The sequence below is a fragment of the Cebidichthys violaceus genome, unplaced genomic scaffold, assembly GCF_023349555.1.
Source record: "Cebidichthys violaceus isolate CVI_PGR_0920_01 unplaced genomic scaffold, fCebVio1.0.p SCAF_4, whole genome shotgun sequence".
NCBI lineage: Eukaryota > Metazoa > Chordata > Actinopteri > Perciformes > Stichaeidae > Cebidichthys > Cebidichthys violaceus.
Window position 1 is genome coordinate 13,028,537 of NW_027176594.1, and position 22,381 is coordinate 13,050,917.

A 22,381-nucleotide genomic window follows, 5' to 3' on the forward strand; every position below is an offset into this window, starting at 1 on the left:
TTCAGTGTCATCTCTAGTCGAGGGGCGAGGATGAGGAGCAGAGAGGAAGGCAGGCATACGAGGAGAAACCTCGATAAACTGAGGGTGAAGAGATGTTGGAGGAAGTGAGCAAGAGAGAGAGAAAGAGAGAAAAAAGTAGCTCAACATCTGGCAAAAGAAAACTGCTGACTTTCACATGTTGCTGTACTGCACTCATGTTGTGTGTGTGTGTGTGTGTGTGTGTGTGTGTGTGTGTGTGTGTGTGTGTGTGTGTGTGTGTGTGTGTGTGTGTTTTGGCTCCTCTGTGTGAAAGCGACGTCGTACCGGCCCTCCAACCCACAAACATCCACAGAGGAATGTGACACACACCTGGGAAAACAACACGGCTTTGTCGATGTGAGAGAAGGGGGGGGGCCCAGCATGGACGACTACGTGTTAGATATCGACAACATGAACGATGCCAGGATCAGGACCGTCAACTCCTCAGTAAAACCCTTGAGAGGACGATACGTCTTGACTAAGAGACTGCAGCGCGTCTACGTTTGTCCCCTGTCCTCGGCTCGTCGATACACCAGCATTGATCCAAACCTACAGACGTGAAGCTTTTTCAGCCCTGTGGCTGAGGGGTTTTACTCACTCGGTAACCAAACTTACTAGTCCAAAATGGAAAATATAGGCCTATTAGTAAATAAATAAAACCAAGCCATTTTTAGCAATTGGACAAAAAAAACATTCTAAATGTTTAACTTTAACTTTGTTATTGTCATCTATAGTGGTTATTTCAAAGGAATAGGAAATACATAATTGTATCTTTCTTTATTATTTGCTTTGATTCATTTTTTGGGGGGCATTAGTAGTTTTAATTATGTATAATAAGATGCTTAGAACTAGTGTTAGAAAGTCAAATATCCCTCTCTAATATCTATTATTATATTATTTTGTATTTATTATATTCCTGTGAAAACATCTTTCAAAACAACTGGATTTATTCAAATTTCCCGCCCACACTACATTTTACAAGATTACATTTGAATGTTGTAATTATCTTTGCACAATATCCATTTTTTTGTGTCTGGAGCTTGAACGCCCCATAATATAACTGAATGGAACCTCCGCACATTAGCAGTTAGCTCCTTTATTAGCAGAATAACGGAGAGACTCTAAACTGTCGGCAGAAGAGCCGTTCACTGTGGATGCTCTGAGCAGCATGATGGGAATGAATTACAATCTAATATTTCTATGTGTGATGAAAATATCGCTATGCTGTTAGCGCGTTATTTAGCCAATCAAGACTGTGCTGCGAACCGGCTGCTAACAACGGACAAGAGGAGAGTTACGTTAAATAAAGCATCAGGCATTAATGGGGATCACACAATCGCATATTTTTACTGATCATTGGCCCCTAATAAAGATCACATTTATCTTTCATTTGCCTGATAGGACGACTGCATGAGGCATTCCACTTGCCCGAAACACAGAGTGTACTTTCCGGGGAAGCGGGCAACCGTCACTGTCGAGCCCTGACTCTGGAATGACTTAGATGAAGAAGAGGAACACAGAACACCTGGAAAGTAGATTCTGACAAATTCTGGACAAGCGTGCTCACAATCACATGCACAGATGCTCAGAGCCTTAGATCCATAAAAAAGGGGACAGTGAGTCATCAGAGAGCTAGCAGAGAAGCATTCTGGGAGAAAAAAGAAAAAGCAGCGGATGGTTTACAGCTGAGCTACAGCTCAGAGGTCGGGGGCTGCTGCTGCTCCAGAGGAGATGGATGTGCCTCATATGTCTCGCAGCGAGGCCCGAGGAACAGAGTTTTAAGGGCCCCATTAAACAGGACATCCAGATCTTTACGTCACGCCGACGAAGAAGTGCAATGACTTCAACAGACCTGCTGCAAAGGTACAAGCTAGTGTAAGAGAGCAGTGGCCCACAACAGAAGGCGGTGACTCACCACAACTGTGGTAAGTATAGTAGTAATTTATCCTCAATGCAAGGTAACGACACTGATAAATAAATAGACGTTTAACGTATTCTCGTTCCAGTTTTATGTGACAGTAAACTGAATCTATTTAGGTTTTGTGCTGTCAAGATATTTCGTCACTTTAGAAATTAAAAAAATATATATATACATATATATTTTATGGATCAATTGACATAGAAGCAGTCAATGAATATTCTAAATTCAAATAAATATTATAAAAATAAAAACAGATGTGTAAGTTAATATTTGATTGTGGATTAAGAGAGAGAGAGAGAGAGAGAGAGAGAGAGAGAGAGAGAGAGAGAGAGAGAGAGAGAGAGAGAGAGAGAGACCTCGTGTCTGAACAGCAGGATGTTACCTTACGTCATGTAAACAAACCATCAGCTGTGAGCGCCAGATCAGACTGGAGACGTTACCATTTAAAAGAGGGGTGAGTAGTACTTGCTATTCAAGCTTTATATTGAGATATTTACTGGGAAATACATACAATGTAGCCGACAGCAACTAGGACATTTTTTAGGCGATCTCCCTCCAGCCAGCCGCCATCTTGTTTAGGGTTCTGTAGTGAGATGAGGAGGCGTCATACAGATAACTCCTCATTTCGACATCACAAATCAGTTCAATACGCCGCCCTGAGCAGTGCTGCGTCTCTCGCGGCCAGCTAGGACGAGCTGTCATGGACCTCATGTGCAAAAATAGATATTGGAATAGTTCCAACTTATGTTTGTTTAAGAAGGAATATTAGAAAGTCATTTTTGGCCAATTTTGACGGCCCTATATGAGATGAAATTTTTATGAAAATAATCCTTAGTTTCAGCCAGTTTTTTTTCTGACTGTCTAGACGAACTGCAGGCTCATCCAGATGGGTTGGTAAAAACACACACACACACACACACACACACACACACACACACACATGCGCAGGAACACAGCATGAAACAGGACGCAGTAGATTTAGCCTGCTAACCACCCACAAGGTTACGAGGGCACTTCCTTTCCCAGCCAAAGGGATTCTGGGAGATTTACTGGAGGCCAAAGTGTTTGTTATTCTGTTCCAGCAGAGTTCTGTATGTGCGCACACACACACACACACACACACACACACACCCACACACACACACACACACACACACGCTTGGTCCCCATATATAGAACGGTACATTGCAACACAGGAGGGAAAATAACAAACCAGAGTAGCCGCACACACTCGCATGAAAACTAAATGTCGGTGACTGTGAAACTGACTTTCTGCAGCGTATTCTGCGTGTCAATGAGCGTACCTGTCTCCTCCGGGGAGTTGCTCTCCTGGGACAAAGTAGTCCAGCTCAACTCTTCGTCGCTGGGGTTCAGATTCTGGATGCGGTTCAGAGCGCAGTCCGTCTTTGCCCCCGTCCGTCTGTCCTTCTTCGTCTCCGGTGAGGAGGAGGATGAGCAGGAAGAGGAGCAGGAGGTCACGGAGAGCAGGGGCGCGTCCTCCTGGCTGGCGTGCTTGGGTGGCGAGGGCGGAGGGGGCACCGGCGAGTCCTTGCCGCCCGATCTGAGGAGCTTGAGGTTGGAGCGGAGGTCGGAGATGAGCTCCAGGCCCGGAGAGACGTCGCGCTTCTGCACGGGGGACTCGCTCCGGACCGACAGCAGAGGTTTCTTCTCCCCGTCTTCCTCCTCCTCCTCCGCCGCCGCCTCATCTCCGTCCTCCTCAATCTTCATCTTTGACATCACCTCCTTCTCGGACAGGATGCTGATGTCATCGCTTTCCTCTGCGTCGATGTTCAAGTCAAAGTCTGTTGTCGTGTTGCCATTCAGTTGAAGCTCCAGGGTCGCGTTAACATCACAGTCCATGTCTGATTCACTTTTCTGCTCGGGCTCCGCGTCAGTGTTTGAGAGCAGTTCGACCTCCTCGTCCTCCTCCCGGTCATTATTGGTGAGAGCGTGGCCCTCATCCTCCTCGGCCGCGTTGACATTGAGCTCATCCGCCGTAGCCTCGGGCTCCAGGTCCGTCGTGTTCTTGTTGTGATCCTGACCGGCTTTGCGGAGCTGGTTCGCTCCGTTCTTGGCCAGCTTGGGATTGTTGGGGGTCGTGGGCCGCGATGGGGAAGACGGCAAGGACGAAGACGCCGCCGCCGCCGCTGCCTCCCCGAGGCCCATCGCGGCCTGGATGCTGGTGAGCGCGTACTTTTTGCGACACTTGGGAGGCGTGGCGGAGCCCTGCCGGACAACGTCGCTGCTCAGCTGCTGGTTGTGCGAGGAGCGAAGGCTGAGCGAGGTGGGAGGCGTGGCGGCCGGGCAGTTGCGGTTGGTCACGTCCACCGACATCATCGCGGCACGAGGCAGGTCACCTGAAAGAGGGGGAGAGCGGGAACATGAGCACTACACAGTCAGCTTTCAGTCTCATTGCATACTGAGGATATGTTCCAATATTGAAAAATGATATTCTTACAGCAGCAAACAGTGTAAAAGAGAACACAGCCGATACATTTGAAAACATAAACACAACAATATATTAAGTTAAACATATAACCAATAAAGACTTTTTTTAATAAATACTATACATACATTTTGTTCACTTTAATAACATGCCTGTTTGAATGTACTCTTTATTTGTTACGCACCAATCACCAAGCCAAATTCTTTGTATGTGTAACATATTTAGCAATAAACCGTTTCTGATGCAAATATTCACTATTGGCTCTCTACATGAGAAAGAGTTATGGAACAGATGTTTAAGTTTACAGTCTTTAAAGGGGCAAAGAGGAAAGAAATATAATGCTGGCCTGCAAAATATACAGTGTTTACGATACATTTTTTAACCCAATTGAAGAAAAAAAAAAAGCTACAGTCGTGGATAAACAATGATGCCTAACCTCAGGGCTGTTACCCTTCTGGTTTGGTTTGCACAATCACAGAAATGTAACTTCTCATCCTAGAGCTGTAATCAGACACTCAAGTCTGCTGAACGCATCAAAACATGCTTTAAAGAAAAGTTGGGTTTTCTTGACTACAAACCTCATGAAAAGATCAAAACTACTAACAAGTGTTGCCTGTTAAGCCGAAGCCTGACGCAGTGTATACTTTCCCTGCTGGTTCTCTAACTACTGCGCCAAATCCACAGCTGGAAATAGTACCCAACAAACACACACATATTTATCCTGTTTGAGTAGTGTTTGCTAAAAATACAGTACCCAGCTGTTCCAGGAGAACTACGGACAAGGGGGTCATGGTAGGGAGAGAACGCAGGGTTGGTTTTTGGCCTTCTGCGTGGGATGTGTTGACGATAACTAAAGACAGACTTCTGCCAGGCTTACATTCTACATTCCTGAGAAATGTCACCGTAGAGCAGCGATGGGGAACCACTCAGCATGACGAGCTCCGAGTATGGAGGGTTATTTCTATTCCGACTCAACGCTGAGCACAGCATGCGTGAAAAGCATGTGTGTGAAAGTGCATGTGTGAAAGCGCATGTGTGAAAGCGTGTGTGTGTGTGTGTGTGAAAGTGTGTGTCTCGTACCTGACAGGAGGTCAGCCGTGGACCGGCGCTGGTCACGGTTCAGGGTTCAGTGGTGCTCAGCTGCAGATCTGAACACCACAGAAGAAAAAGAAAGAAAATAACAATCAGAAGAAGAATGCAGAGAATTTTTGGTACTCCTTGGGTTGCCCTCGGAGACCACATTCACCCGTGTAGAAACCAGACTACAGCTGGTTTCTATGGAGACAACATAACACTTGTGAGGCAGTGAAGGGACTCCAGAATTGTTCATCTGACTGTACACATGTGATCGGCCACTGAACGTACAGAGGACAGTGTTTTCCCTGTCAATCCAACTCTAAAGTGCATCTCAAGAGTATTTCTTTCAATACTTTTTTCAGCGTCTCCCCTGTTTAGCAGTGATGCTAAGGTGCTACCTACCAGGTGGAGGGTTAACGGCTCACAGAAAGGTGCTGCCAACCTGGATATGATACTATGCGTTCAGTTTGGAGTTTGGAGTTTATCCAAACAACAACAAGGCCCCAGTTTAGCTAAAGAGCTCCAGCTTAGATTCAAACATGCTCTGCTTTAGTTGCTTCAAAGTAAAAAAAGAATTTACTGTGGCTCTTATTTTGACGCACTCACAGGAAGTGTTTAGAGTTGTATTCACTCGGGTTAGCTTAGCCTAGCATCCTAGGAACGCTATTTCTTTTTTTAAAGTAAAAATTTGCTCTAAAGTGGCGTGTCTGAATAACAAACTAATGACAGCAGCTATACTGTCACGACAGGAAGAAGGAGAACTTCTGAAAGCGTGGAGGCATTTACAAGAGTCTCCTTTGAGTCTCTTTTTACATTAAAATAAAACATACCAACTTGAAATAAGTCCTTTACGCATCTGTGGACTTACCGAAGACCTAAGGATTGTGGGAAACTCCAGGATGTCGCGCGTCCATACTGGTGGTTGTCTTTTTCGCATCCAATCACGTGGGCTTCAGCGAGGCAGCGTTGTCCTGAGGGAGAAGACCAACATAAAACTGGATTAATGAGAGAGGGGAGAGGGGGGGAGAAAGAGGACTGCAGGACACCAGCGAGACAAATAATAAAGACGCATTAATTATTTACAACCTCGATCAAACGCTAATACACAAGGTGTGTGTGTGTGTGTGAACATGAGGCTTATTTTGTATAGAGCTCATATTTCTTTCGTTGGTGCAACCCTTCACTGACTGGAACCATCGTAAACTTAATGCCACAGGAGACTTGTAAACTCCACCTACACTCCAACAACCAACAAACACACACACACACACACACACACACACACACACACACACACACACACACACACACCACTGCATAATGCAGTCAAGACTCGTGGACAGTTTCTCACCAACACACAACCGCTATGAGTAGTGGAGGGAGAGATAATAAGCATAGTCAGAATAGACCATAAATTCCACTTCTCCCCGGCTGAGTGGCTGGGAAAAATCTGGAATGATTTGGAGGGATGAAATGTCATCCCAATCACATGGATCCGTTAGCTAAAGTATGAGCTGACACTGACCATTGCAAGGATATTACTCCAAATGACTAGTAATTAATCAACCTCATTTAAAGATCCAATCAATTACAGCCACAAATCCCCTGCAGCCGTGAAGGCAAAGGTCTGCCGATGCCGAGCATTCAGACACTTAAGTGCATGATGATCGAACTGTCATCAGGGTTTTGGTAATCCTCAGTTGGCAACGGCAGTGAAAGTTGTTGGCCTAGACACTGAAACTGATCAGCTAGCTGTTTTAAATGCAGCAAAGTGGAGATTTACCCCACACTAATTGCTCTCATTTGTCTGCAATGTGACAGAATTCAGTGTTATGATTCATATGAAAAAAGAAAGGTATTAAAAGTTCTAGTAAGTGGACAGAATGGCAAAGGAAAGCATTTGAATCCCTCATCTATCAAGCTACCTGCAGTGCTTTGCGTGAGCTGTTGCTTCCCTGGAGGAGAGTTTAATGATTTATAGTGTGTCCCCTTCAATAAATAAGGCAGCAATAATGTTGCTATGTAATTAGCCGAGCTATATATTTATGGCATTTTGCATGCTTGATCACAAAGTGGAACGCAGTTAGTCGATCCATCGCATCTTGTCATAAGTACAGTAAGCAAATACAGTTTAAGCTACTGTTTTCAAGCTTGTGGAAAAATGGCAACATCAGGCCCCGTGTCATGTCCTCACGATGTGGACATTTAGAGATTTTACAAAATGCTAATTGTTTTTATTGCCAACTCCCAAAAATGTCCACTGAAAGATAGAATAAATAACAATGAATCTCCAGGTCTACATGACTTATTTTCTTCCGGTTTATGTAACTACTCAAAGTTATGAATAGTGCATACTTCTATGAGTACTGAACCATTTGACTGCGTGTTGGTAAGCAGTGTACGAAATTACCGGTGGTCCCTCCTACCTAGTGCTCCAGTGTTATGCTGAGGCAGCCCAGTTTCTTATCAGGTCGTGAAATAGTCACAAAATGCAATCTACTGATTTCGTGTACATGGACGACAATTGGTCAAAGCTAGTGACGTAGCTTATAATTATAATAAATAGAATAGACCGGTGTTCCACACCGCGTTGTAGTTTTGTTGCCTCAACCTAAACGTTCATAAATATTTTCCTTACTAACTACGTGGTTTTGATGCCAATACATAATGTTTGTTTTGTTGCCTAAGCCTAACGTTTGTGACCGTTTTCCTAAACCTGTTTCGAGCAACACGAAAAAAAACTTGTGTCCCTTGTACACAAAAACAATAGATTGCATTTTGTGACTATTTCACAAACTGCCATGAGACTGGTTGTACATACTCAATACGCAATAGAAGCAAGACTTCATAGATGCAATGAACTTTGCTCTCTCTTCGCCGACTTCATGCATACAAAGTCTGGATTATTTATAGAGTGGAACCATAATGTCGAGAAAAAAAAATCCACTGCTTTTCAGGTTGTTTGGAATGACGTATGGTTTTCTAAAGTACACATTTGCATTACGGACCATTTGCAACAGAAACAATGGCAGTAAACAATGGGTATTCAATGGCAGTATAATGTTAACTGGTAACTGGACATGCATGTATACAGCACCTTTATAGTCTTCTGACCACTCAAAAGCACTTTACACTACATGTCAACATTCACCCATTCACCACAACGCTATTTTGCTGTATATTTGTTAATACATGTTTTGCAGTATGAATAATGAATACTGTTGGACATAGTAATATTTTAAAAGATTATTAAAGACTGAAGATTTTCCAGAGACCCCACAGAACTTTGCTGCTGAGGCTTTCTGAGAGTCTCTCTCATTTTGCACACAGCTGGTTCGTTTATCCCACATACCGAAGAACACTTGATCTGCCAACGCAACGGTCTTATACTGAGCCAATACTGTTTACGGATATGATAGACACATCTGGTTTGTATGGCAACACTAGCTGTTACAAAGACCTGTGGTAAAAAGGTAAACCATCTGAAGAGCAGCTGTATAATTCTGACCTGAAACCAGCTGTGTGTACTGTAATGGATTTTCTCTAATGGTTTAAGCGCCGACGACAAGAGAGATGCCATGTCAGAAGTCTTTCAGTCCTTAGGAATCACTTTTTAAAAAGTGAAAGCGCTGAAGTATAAAAACTGTCAATGACAGAGGCAAGGAAAGAAGGACGATGTATAAAGCAATTTTGAAAAATAGCAATAAAAACGTTGCATTCTGGGATTAAAAATGACAGGGCGTGCAGCTCGGTTCCCTGAATCCTGCTGCGACAAGTCTGCATACCTGGGAACAGCGAGAAAGTATTTGTATGAAGGGATGTCTGTCTACACTAACAACTTATGAATCATTTCCCGTGACATGTTGCTGCTGACTTGGCTTTACCGGTTGGATGTGGTATGTGTAATCGCGGTCTACTACCCTCCCCTTAGTACAAGAGTCACTGCAGGTGGTACTGTGTTTAAGGGTGTTCACAGTCAAATTAAGTGAAAACTTTATGGAATTATAGTGTTTTTTTTATACACAGTCCCCCGTTCATCCTGTACAGATCAAGTATAAAGATAATAGAAGGTTTTTGGTCAGCCACCTGACCTCAGTATATCTAAGCATGTGTATCCCTTGCTGATGTCCCAACTGAAGGCACAAAGACCCCCAGAACATGCAATAGATTGTTTGCCATCACGTGACTATAATGAATTATGATACAATTCAGATGGGGGGGGCAGGAAGTGAAGAAACTATATACTGCGCAAATTGGAAATTGAGGAAAGTGAATACATAAAAGGGTTGGTTGAACTAGGGATGCACCGATCCACGTTTTTCACTTCTGATACCAATACAGATATCTGAGGTTTAGTATCGGCCGATACCGATCTGATACCGATCTAATAGAGAAAAACAGTGCTGAATCGATTTTAAAAATATTTTTTTTAAACACAGACATAAATGTACTGAATTACTATTTATTGAAAACTCTGCACCAGTACAGCACACTTAAACACACATAAAAACATGTAAAAACAACACAACCTGCATTTGTTCAGTCAGTGCAATTATGAGTATAACATCCAATGTCTCTCGACCATGTAGTAAGTGCTGTTCCACCTGGTTTTGACATCCTGCTGCAGGCGTTTAGGTTGCATGTTCATCTCGAGCTGTTAAAGTGTCCGACAATCTGTCTCGCACATGCAACCGCATCACTGACCGCACGCTGTGACAGAAGTCCCTCGCTGACAACCAGCTGCATTGTATGTGCAACGCAGCCGACGCTACGCGCCCCCAGGTTGTCCATCGCTTTTCTCATGTTGCTGGCGTTGTCCCTCGGAATCACGTGGATTTTGCTCAACGGAATTTGCCACTTGTCAAACATTTCCTTCAGGCTAGCTGCTATCGCTTCGCTGGTGTGTGACCCACGAAAGTTTGTTGCATTTAACATTGCACTGTGTGGCACAAAAGTTTCATCCAGCCGGTGTGCTGTTAAACTTAAAAGTGACACAGGGGAAACGTCGGAGCTCCAGATGTCTGTCGTGAAACTTATCGATTTGACATCTTTTATCTCCTTCAATATGCGTTTGCACACTTTACCGTGCAGTTCAGGTAGCGCCGTCTCCGACAAATATTTTCGGCTTACCATGTCGTAGCGTGGTTCCAGGTGGTTAACTAGCAGCCGGAATCCCTTATCCCCGACAACTGAGAGCGGCTGCCCATCCATGACAATGAAGTTCAGTATCCTTTCAGTTATTTTTGTTGCCTGCACGCTATTAGGTGGAAACTTGTCACCTCTTTCCTTCATCTCCTTTAAAGTTAGCTGCTTCAGGCCGCCTCCTTTTTGTTGATTCAGTTCAACGAACTGAGCGTGCTCATTAGGGTGAAATCTCTGGAGATGCTTGATTAAGTTGGTTGTGTTATAGCTTGAAGTTTTAGTGCCGCCCCTTGGAACCATCGCTGCGCACGTATTGCAGGTAGCTGTCGAATGTGTTGGCTGAGGTAGTGTGAAAAAGTTCCAGATGGCTGATCCTTTCGCTCGCTCCATTTTGAAAACAATCTATGCGGCCAGTTCGCTAGCGCATGACGTTACGCAGAGCACAACGCATATAATTGGACTGAATAGATTTGCCTTTATGGATCGGTCACATTGTCACCGATACCCGATCTAGAATTTTTTTCCTATATTGGGACCGATACAGATATTGATATCGGATCGGTGCATCTCTAGGTTGAACCTGCACGCAAAAAATAGAAACACATATTGGATGTGATCCCTACAAAATGAAGAAGAGCGACATTTCCCACAACTTGACCGATTTGCCCGGTGTGGAGGCGATCGACAGTACAAATGACCTTGTCCTCCAGACCTCCTACGACATGGCTTACATCTGTGATATTATCACGTATACAGTAGTACTCCTCGAGATCTGTAAACATACTTTGATGTGCAAAATGGGTGGAGGTGCCCTTTAAAAAGTAACCTCATCCCGACTGTTTCACTGCAAGCCCAGTGTGCTGGAGTAGAGCCTTGATGACACAAATATGTCGCTGTCCAACCACTAACTACAGACTGCTCTGGAGTTGCATAACAACCTTTTTTTTTTTTGGCCTACAGACACAGATGTGAAACGTAAGGCTTTTGACACTCGGGTGGAGCTCCAGCTTGGTGGCAAGTCAGCACTAAAGCTGTAACTTCCAGTACCGATGGCATCTGGACATGGCCTCTAATTGGACGGAACGACTGCGATCGTGGTGCCTGTTCTGGGCTCCCTGCAGTCCTGTGCAGCAGACGGGGGACGAGGGACTGGGGGGGGGTCTAGGCATGATTACAGGGCCCCTCCAGTGGGCAGGGCAGCGCTGACAAAACAGAGACAAACTCACACACACACGAGTAGTAAATATGAGGGTGAACCTTCCACATGGACTCGCCTGTAAACAGTAGAAACTGACAGAGGGAGGGGGGTAATCAGATCTAGGATGTGTCACAGCATGACGGTTTGACCTTTGACTCCTGACCCTCTGGCCAACCCACTGAGTGTGTGCTGTTGCATGTGCGTGTTGTTACTGTGGTCTATAATGTTAGGTGTGTTGGGGGGGTCTGGCTCCACCAAAGAATGGAGGGAGCAGCTGCGAACTCTCTCTCTCTCTCCCTCTCTTTTGTTTTTTACCACCAGACTCTGGACGAGCGAGGAAGAGGAGGATTGCTTTTTTTGAACATTCATGAGCCGTGTGGACTCCTGCCAGCAGGTCGACAGGCCTCTCATCCTTCCTTCCCCGCCCTTTCCCCTCTCAAGGCTCCTCGCCAGTCCAGTTCCTCTGCTAATCCCACTTGACTTTTACCTCTTTCCTTTATCCCATTCTCTTTGCCTGTTCCCTCTCCTCTTTCTCTCCTATGTTCATCTTCTACCTCTCTCCCTCAACACACCTCCTCTCTTTCCTTTGTCTAAAAAAGAATTGCTGTCTTTTCTCATTAAAAGTGAAGAAGGTCTGTAAACTCTCATAAAACCACCCGTTTCTCTCTACAACCCCCTGATTTACAGTCCCCCCCCCCGCCCCGCTCTCGTCTCCCTCTCTGCCTGTAAGGAACCCCATCTGTTGCCAAATAAAAAAGACTGACTGGATAAGCAAAACTGTCACAGTTAAGAGGCCGGGGCCGTCAGAAAGATAAAACAAAAACGGACGGATTCGCGTCAACGAGGCACGGCGTGCAGAATAGAAAATGCAACTGGGTGTTGTTGTTTTTTCTAACTTTTTTGGATGAGGATGTGAACGTGTAAACCAGCTCGTAAAATAGCAGGCAACCTCCCCAGATCTTCCCTGGCTTTATTGTCATTGGCTGCAGACAGAGTGGACCGGATCCTCATGTAGCTGCAAACTGCCTCCACAAATCAGGCTGAGAGGTTAGCAACACTGCTAACCAAACACATTCACATTCCAACCACTAGTGTGGCCATATGCTTTTATTATTATCACTTTTATTGGGTAAAGAAATTAATAAAATAAAACAAAGGCAGATCGCCACATTATGTCTACACAGACTATTTAACTCCCTGTATTAATCACAGTTGATTTGAAGCCCTTTTCATTGTATATAAATCTCTAAACAGCTTTAGGACCGGCCTCCGCTGCAGACTCCATGTTGTTTTATGTGCCTATTTGTTCACTCGGATCCCAAACTGCAGGTTTGTTTTACGACCAGAAGCACAGCCATGAGAAAAGTGGCGATGCGGCATTTTCAAATGATATAGAGTATGTTTATATTAGGGTTATTCTTAGTCACCTCATATGAAGAGCTACATATTTTGCAGCTACTAGCAAATAAAAATAAACAAACATCAATCAGCCCGACACAAAGCAAAAAAAAAAACAGATGGCTGGTGACTGGTCCATTCTGGTGCACTACAGAGTGGAAAATATATTTCTCCAAGCTCAGTGTGTGTGTGTGTGTGTGTGTGTGTGTGTGTGTGTGTGTGACCACAAAAACAAGGAAGAAGCAGGGAGGAAAACAATAGCCATCTACAGAATCTGGTTTCCAGAATAACAGCGGAAGGGGAGGCCCAGTGTGTGTGTGTGTGTGTGTGTGTGTGTGTGTGTGTGTGTGTGTGTGAGTGAGTGAGTGAGTGAGTGAGTGAGTGAGTGAGTGAGTGAGTGAGTGAGAGAGAGAGAGAGAGAGAGAGAGAGCATCCTTAAATTGTTGATAGCGGGAAATTACTGAGACACAGTGACAAAACTGCAGCCTAAACAAACAGTCTTGTATACAGACTTACTTACTCTCTCTCACACACACACACACACACACACACACACACACACACACACACACACACACACACTCTGTGACCGTACGTCGTCCTCGCAGCAGCAGTGTACGGCGTGAAGGACGGACAGAAATAGCTCTACTGTGATTCCTCTTTATTCACACATACACACGTACACATACTGCTGAAAGGTATCATTTCTCCTCCACGGCCGGGAGAGCGAGAGACAGAATGACCACAAAAGAAAAGGAGAGCAGTGAGGAATTTCCAGGGTGTGCCAAAAGAATCTCAGGCATGTCTCTCTTTTCGGGAGGGGGGGGGGGGGGGGGGGGGTCAAGGCAAAAACCTCTAATTGGTCAACAAAGGTTACAGACAAAACACACACACACACACACACACACACACACACACAGCTCTTGGAATTGGAGGTCGCATGTGTAGACAGGTTCCATCCACTGACCCTGAGCAGACTGAAGGGCCACGGCAGTGAAACACAAACACAAAAAGGTGAGAGTGAGTGGCCTTTACATAGTTACTGCCTATATTTAAATGAAGACCACCGAGGGCAACAGGGGGTTTTGTAACAGCCTCTCACCACACACACACACACACACACACACACACACACACACACACACACACACACACACACACACACACACACATACACACACACACACACACAGACTTTGGAATCCTATGACGTGGAAAAAAAAGAAAAACAAAAAAGAAACGTTTCAGAAACAGAAGCCCAGAGACGAATTTCCTGGATTTGGGAAGCTTGGGAGCAAGTTAATCCTACCCCTACCCCCCACTTATCCCCCCCTCTTTTCCTGTGGGTGGGTGAGGGGAGGTCGAGGGAGGGGAAGAAAAGAGTACGCCCCGCCGAAACAGAGCCAAGCGCAGCGAGAGGAGGGAAGTCCCGTTTCAGTCCCTCCGCGGGACACACGTGAGCTGCAATGAGGCGACGGCTCCTTCCTGGACGCGATGCTGAGGCCACACAAGCTGTGCCAGGAGTAGAGACAGGGAGCAGCAAGTAGAGCCACGTCCAGTAGAGTTTTTACATAGTTCAGAGTTCTGGAGAGTCATGTTGACATTCAAATGATTATTATTAATACCTTACAGAAAAAGTGTGTACAATAGTCAAACGTTTCTCTCTCTCTCTCTCTCTCTCTAATTGTCTCAAAACCTCATTCAAAACTTTGCATGTAAAAAAAAGACGTCAGAACAAATCAGCCTGGAGGGCTACCAGCGAACAGCAAAGACCTCAAGGTTAACACCACTGACGGCCACAACGAAGCGCACTGACAACTTTTTCAGATCTAGGACTCCAAAATGCATCTGAATATCAGAGTTGTAATCAGAGACTCCGGCGACTGGTCGTGGGCCTGCAGCGCTGCTTCACATTTTCCACAGTCTAATACGTGTCATGATCCGGGTCTCCTCCACCTGTCGATCATGCTGCTCCGTGGAGCAGCGACGTTCACGTAAACCCCCATTTCACACCAATGTCCAGAGGAGTCCCGCTGCTCTCTCCCCTCACAGAAAGCTGTTACAAATCTTTGCAACCCCGTCATTGGCCAAGTACTATCTCCACCTAAAAGCAGACAGGGAAAACAAAAGAGTGCCTTCTTTTGTATGCTAACCATTAGCCACCCTTTATTCATTTTACCAACAGTTTGAGTGATGATAATATCCAGTGGCTGTTGGCCACTGAGACAATTTCAATTGTTCTTCAAATTAAAGGTTTCAAACCTGTGCTCGAGTATATAATCCAAATTTGCTAGCGGTCGCAAAGAGAGTCTCCCCTCTTCTTGCCGAGCAGTCAATTCCAAGCTAGTGTTGGCCGACAGGTAGCCAATCAAATTTTAAACATGCAATGTCAGCCCCACTAGTCATCAAATTTGTGTGATCTACATTAAATAAAGGAACACTCTGCGCATGCGTATTCATACTTTCCCCATGTACAATACATGCTGCATTGTGAGAGAAGGGCCACACAGGCCACCATAGGCCTAGAGCGGACGCCACGGATCAGGAGAACGTCAGAAGCAGCAAGACACTGACTACTGAACATGATGACCATATTAAATCCTAACACACATTATATGAAATTTAGAAAGATTCATAGATAATAAATTATTGCAGATAGTAAGCGTTGAGAATGAATAACATAACATAATTTGTATGTCCCACCTACCCCTAATGACCAGCCACCATGTCCTTTCAGATGTCGGCTGCTTGTGGTCCTTTTTCTTATAATGTTATTACTGATGTTTTTCTTCAACACATCTCGTCTACAATAATGAGAAATGTGTTATTCTCGGCCTCCGTTCAGTTACAGTGGTGCGTTTCACAAGTAAGACTCGCGGTTTACTGCCTTTGAACGTCACAGATGTGGAAATACCAGATATCTACACAGTGGGAGAAATACAATTAAAAACAGCACGTCCTGGTCATAGATTACGTCGTGGATCCTAGCGTGTCCCGCTGGCAGAGCTGTTAGCCCGAGAGTCCGTCACACCGGACAGTCGAGGAAGTCCTACTGCCACCTGGTCCAGAAGAAGTTTGGTCAACTCAACTGAAGTTCCTCAATTCCCATCAGCCTCCTCTTTTTCCACTATAGTGACAAAATGATATTAAACCTCTGAACCCCGAGCACTTTCGGGGCGTTTTTTACTCCCGTCACATTTTCCTCTCTGTGGCCTTAATTTTCACAGCAAAATAAAAGTCCTGCCCCTCTATGGAAACAGCACAGCCATGGCTAGAGGTAGAGAGAACTCAAATGAAAAAATGGAAGTTGAATTTCTTTGATAATTTCTTTTACAAAAAAAAAACAATGGAATCTATATATCCAACATTTGGGTAAGTGTCCAAAAGTGTAACCGATGCTGGAAAAACTAAATGGGGGCTCCACGTGCTTTATATATATATATATATTGAGATTTCTGACAACCTCTCCTTACAGCCTCTCCTCTCTTCTACTCTCCTCAATGCTCTGTGCTCAGCAGCCTGCAGTTCCATTGAAGTTTCACTGATGTGATGTCACGGGACTGTTGTGACTTAGTTGCACTGACGAACGCAGAATCTATCTAACTCATTTTAAGCTTAGCTTCGGTTGCTTTTTCTGACGGAAGCGTTCGTCACACATGATGCGTTCAATCGTTCGGTGTAATTTTGGCGAAGGGTTTTGGGGTTCAGAGGGTTAACCTGGGGAGCAACTCGACTGAGGATTCGAATCATAGCGGAGCGGGCAATCTTTTTAAATAAGTGACGTGTGTGCATTAACAAAACAACCAAGAGTTTTAACCACTAATTGGCTACAGCTGAGTAAATCTGTTGGACACATTTGTCATTTAATGGTCTCCAGACAAAACGTTTCTCTTACCTCTTAGTAATGCATTGTCAATAGCAGAAGTTGGAATTAAAGTTGAAAACCGCTCTTTCAAACTGCAAACATTCCCCCCAACACACGCACAAACACACATCCTGTTGAATGCAGCGAACACACACATACCTCTTCACTTGTTATCCGTATTTTTGGAAGCGCTGCAAGCTCCCATCGCTTCTTTCATCAGCAGAGAAAGCTCTCTGTCAACATGTTTCTGAGGGATTCTTATTGGACTGTAAGCGTTACAGCTCTCGTTTTTTTTTTTTTTTTTTAAACCATTCTCAGTGAAAGCCCCCGTCGGATCTGAGGCGAGGGCAGGAGCGGTGAAGAGACTGTGGGTCCTATATATAGCCGAGATGTGACAGGACATCCGAGAGGATGTCTAGACACAAACGACACAGCTCTACCCTAGATGTGTGTGTGTGTGTGTGTGTGTGTGTGTGTGTGTGTGTGCGTGTGTGTTACTGTGAGTTCAACGTGGCCTTGTTATCTCGCATTTCATGAGAAATGCCTGAGGTGAGAAGTTCCACGATAACGCCACGATGGCTGGATTGGCTGGAAGTTTTGACAAAAGGACTACAGATTGTGACAGTAAGAAGGAGAGATGCTCCGAGAATAAGAGAGGGGAGGTGGGGAGATGTGAGGAAGGAAAACATATCAGAGAGAGAGGGTGACTCATCAGAAAAGGAATGTCCCTTCGCTGCCAAAGGAACCACAGACACCACTGCAATCATCGCTCCCTCGCCAATACTTTAAATCATGCCCTCCCTCGCTCTCATCCTCTCACACAGCGGCCGTCTCTTTCTCCCGACCAACCAGTGGAAGCCATCGTCGTCGTTTCCCCCAGACACCAGCCGAGCATTCTCATGGACGGGCATGACGCAGCATTTCCAGCACCGCGTATTCCATCAAAGTTACACCGTTTAAGTCATCTCAATTCTTGTCTACAAAACTAATCAAACTTTTTTTTTCTTTTTTTTAATTATGCAATCGCATGAATCACATCCTCACCACAGATGTTGACTTATCACTACTCCCACCACAGGATGTAAACCCAAGGAAGGCATCTGTCAGGAACCAATCAGATCAATGATTCAATATTCCTGTTGCCCGTCATCCTGAGCGCTCAACACGCAGGAACCACCGTCATACAATCCTGAGCTCCCAAGGTTCATTGTTACGACAGAAGGGAGGGTCTGTCAAAAGCTAGGAGCAAGGCTTGCTGCAGCGTTTCATCGAGGGGGGGCTACCTCACCAGAGAGGAAGAGCACCATCGCAAACAGGAACAAATTGATACATTTTATGAAATAAAACTTGACCCTCCAGGAAATGCGGCAGGGTACTATTTCACAGCACACAGACTGTCTTGTGAGGGGGTCTTTTGTTTTGGCTCTAATCTACTGACTAAACTGATCAAAAAACACGATGAGTCAGGGTCTGAAAAAGTTCACTCTGTGATTGAACGTTATGTAAAGCTGCAAATAACAATTATTAATAATCTGACGATTGTATTCTTGATCGGTCAATTTAGCATTTGAAAGGCCAAAATCCCGAACACGAGGCTTCAAAAAGGGAGTACACAAACCAATGGGTGACGTCACGACGACTAAACAGGTATATGGTTCCTAGTGAATGCAGCAATGGTGGAAGATAAGACTACCAAGTCTGTCCTTGTCGTGGTGGTCCTTTTTCAGCCTCCTCCATCACTTCGGGGCTTTCAGTGTGTGACGATGGGTTTGAACGTCAGGGGGGAGAGGAGGCAGAAAACCCTTATGCAGCTGAACTGGGAGTGATGAACTGTACAGTACGTGAGAAAGTGCAGCCAAGTGGAAAAGACAACATTGGGAGCAGAAACATATAAACAAAAGAGAGTGTGTGCGTACAGCTCCCTTAAAGAGCAGAATGCTCCGTCTGCCCTCGCCCGCTTCCACAGCTCATCTGAATAACCTGCGTACAGACTTGACAGCGAGAAGACAGCCTATCAGCGATGGGCTGCCAGGGGCCCGACACGTTACATGCACACACACACACACACACAAACACGAGTGTAAGCGCGAAGAAAGAGTGCAGCGTCAAACTGAGCCACAACAAGGTGATGCGGATCGAGCAGGAAAACACGTCAAAAAAACAGGAGCGAGACCGACAGACGGGACAGAAAGGGGGGCCCCGTCGCTCAGCTTCACACCCTACAGGATGAACGGGCCTCTGTGCTCGTTCTCTGTTCAAACACACCTCACGGCTGTCTGCTCCCCGCAACAACAATGCAACACACACACACACTGCAGCCTGACAGTGGGCACAATACGCCTATTGAGAGGCATCGATGGGGGGGCTGAAAGTGAAGAAAGAGAGAGAGAGAGAGAGAGAGAAAGAGATAGAGAGATGGGGAGAAAAAGATTGGCAACAACACACATAAACACAAGCAAACAAACCGCAGTCTGGTTATCTCGACAGCCTGGGACGAATCCATTCTCTGCTCCATCAATCATCTGTCCAATCTGGTCGGACTCTACGCGCAAATATGCACATGCCCACACACAACCACACACACACTAGTTTGGTCAAGGGCGGACCGGTGGTATTGTTTCACAGGGGAAGCAGGGTGCTGATAACGGATCTCCACGCTCTTTATCTGATCGCTCACACACACACAGTCACACAAGCCTGTGTGACTGTGTGTGTGTGTGTGTGTGTGTGTGTGTGTGTGTGTATGTGTGAGCCACGGAGCCACGGAGACCCGCACGGGACCAACATGCACGGTTTCACCGTCCTCTCTAATCAGCTGTTGTGCATGACCTCGACCGCACACCGAGTTAAACCGGTTGGTGCAACGAGGCAAGAAAGTCCTAACACCCCCCGCACACACAAACACACACACACACACACACACTTATAGCCTTGCCAACGGAATTACATCCAATCTGCAGAACACTTTTGGGGCTAGCCAAGATATCGTTGGGTATTTTTGGGTGACTGACGAGCAACCCGGCTCCACAGGGTGACGGCTTACATTACTGCATTGCTATTTCTGTCCACGTCCTTACGCACCGTGTCCATGCATGTCTCTCCTGTGATAGAGGCTACCTCGGCAGAAGTGTGTGGGGGGGGCATCTTGAAACCGAGGCACTTTTTAGAACACCAAAGCTAAACAAACGCGCGCACACACACACCAGAACCGCAGCGCTTGGCACCAAAACTCAGCCCATAAATGTCCAAGTCACTTTTTCCATGCTCAGCAACTCCTAGAAAACGCTACAGAGGAAGGGAGAGTAAATAGAGAGGGGAAAATAATAATAATAATAATAATAAAAGAGTAGAAAGGAGGGGAGTGGGGGGAGAGGGCAGAATATAAACCTTAACTGAACAGAGCACTGAGCAATTAGTAATGACATCATGTTTCTACACACACGCACGCACGCACGCACGCACGCACGCACACACACACACACACACACACACACACTGCAGGCCGAGGCCTGGAAGAAGAGCAAGCCTGCGGGGAGAGGAGGCTGGGCAGAGAGGGAGGGAGGGAGGAAGGGAGGGAGAGAAGATGACAGTGCACCATTTCAACTCCGGTGGTGCGTTCAGTGACACATTCACTCTTTGTGGTCCACGCTATTACGTTTAGCAAACCAGAGTAAACCCTGTAAAGCCACCACAACCGCTGCCCCAAAAACAGCAAGTACTAGCTGTTTACAGTCTTGTGTAGCACTAAATAGGGTTGCATTCATTATGATTTTTTTTAACGCATGCAAAACAAGGAGTCACCTGGAGAGAAACACTAGTGGTGCACTCGATAGGAACCAGACGGTTCCCTCGTTAATTCATGTTATTGTCAACAACTTGAGTGTTCCGTCTCCATACACGTTAACGGTTCCTCTCGTCCTTGCATCCTTCACTACAACATATACGGTTCTTGTGGAAGTTACTGAGAAATGTAAAAACCGTAAAGTTATCCACATCATTGTCTAGACATAAACACGACATTAAGTGGCTCCGTATATTTTTTTTCTTCTCCTTCTTCTTAAACAAACAAGGCGTGTTATCTCGAGGGCCTGACAGAAACTAGCAAAGCAAGGCTGGAAACGATTAGCTAGCTCGCCGCGTCCAGCCAGTCAGCACCATGCACCAACACAAGCCTCGTGTCGGCCTGTAGCCCCCAGACTATTCCACCCAAGTCATGAGAACACCCTCCGTCATGCTGGGTTCTGTCACAATGAACTTCTTTATTACTCAAGTGATTGCTCAGCACGGAGATCCGCACGGGACCAGACCCAGGACACAGCCGCGGAGCATCTCTGAACGAGAGCCTAGGACAGAGTGAACCGTCCAGTCAGGCTCAAACGGTTAGTCGACTCTGGTTAGTCGACTCTCATTAGTCGACTCACAAAACTAATGGCAATCAATTGATTATCCAATTTATTTTTTCACCCAAACTTCTCACATTTTAAGGGATTTAATGATTTCCACTATTTCATATAACTGAAATTGCAGTATCTTTCGGTTTTGGTCTGACAATCTGTGAACACAACCACAAAAAATGTTTTATCAATTAGGACATTATGACAGGTACTGTATGAAGGTGTTGATGGTTAGACGTGTAGTGAAACGTTTTCTATTTTGTCTACTTGGTTAACTTCTGGTGAAGTAGTAGTTACTACTTACTACTACTTACCTGCAGATAGGCCTTTCACATAACAGAGTTTAAGAGTCTCGAGCTTTCACAAATGTCACTCTACAGCTCTGTTGTTTCCCCCCCACATTAAAATCCCCAACATAGCAGTGGACTTGTAGTTAGCTAACCTTGTAATAGCCGTGGTCAACGGCTGGCCGCTCGCGACAACGTTCCAATAACGGCCGTTCTCACAGAACAACCGTCGCATTCCACGACACGACGTGAGAACTCGTTCGCCAAAATCTTCCGAGCGTTAACTAAGAATGGTACACACGCGCTGGGTCCCGTTAATGCTCCCATCTGCCGCCGCCTCCCGGTCTCCTTTCCCCCACCATCCCGACTCGTTCGCAACACAGCGGGGCCCTTCAGACGCCAAAGCAATGCGTCGCGTCGGGAAGAATATGGAAAGTTAAACTCACGTTTCCACTCCAATTCAAGGCGGGGGACGACTGCGACCGCAACAGCTCCCCGTGTTCGAGCTGAAATTGTCGGCATACCACACTGCTCACCTCCTCTCCACAGTCCGCTGCGCTCCTGTCTGTTTTTCTCTCTCCTCCCCTCCGTTTTCTCTCGGCTTGTTCCTTTTCTCCTCCCTCCCAGATGCCGCT

At 45.6% G+C, this 22,381-nt stretch overlaps 1 protein-coding gene across 7 annotated transcripts in view; it reads right to left on the reverse strand.

The window, feature by feature from the left end:
• The window catches only part of apbb2b (amyloid beta (A4) precursor protein-binding, family B, member 2b), a 43,512-nt gene extending 21,131 nt beyond the window's left edge, over nt 1-22,381 (reverse strand). For 5 of the 7 annotated variants that reach the window (XM_068726977.1, XM_068726976.1, XM_068726974.1 and 2 more), the window contains exons 1-4: nt 22,193-22,381; nt 6,331-6,433; nt 5,466-5,533; nt 3,244-4,296 (exon numbers count right to left, since the gene is read on the reverse strand). In XM_068726977.1, the coding sequence (XP_068583078.1) occupies nt 3,244-4,276 (1,033 nt within the window). In that variant the 5' untranslated portion in view covers nt 4,277-4,296; nt 5,466-5,533; nt 6,331-6,433; nt 22,193-22,381. Of the gene's footprint in view, nt 1-3,243; nt 4,297-5,465; nt 5,534-6,330; nt 6,434-21,901; nt 22,163-22,192 lie in introns of those variants that run through there. The other 2 variants (XM_068726972.1, XM_068726973.1) reach the window with 2 other exon arrangements.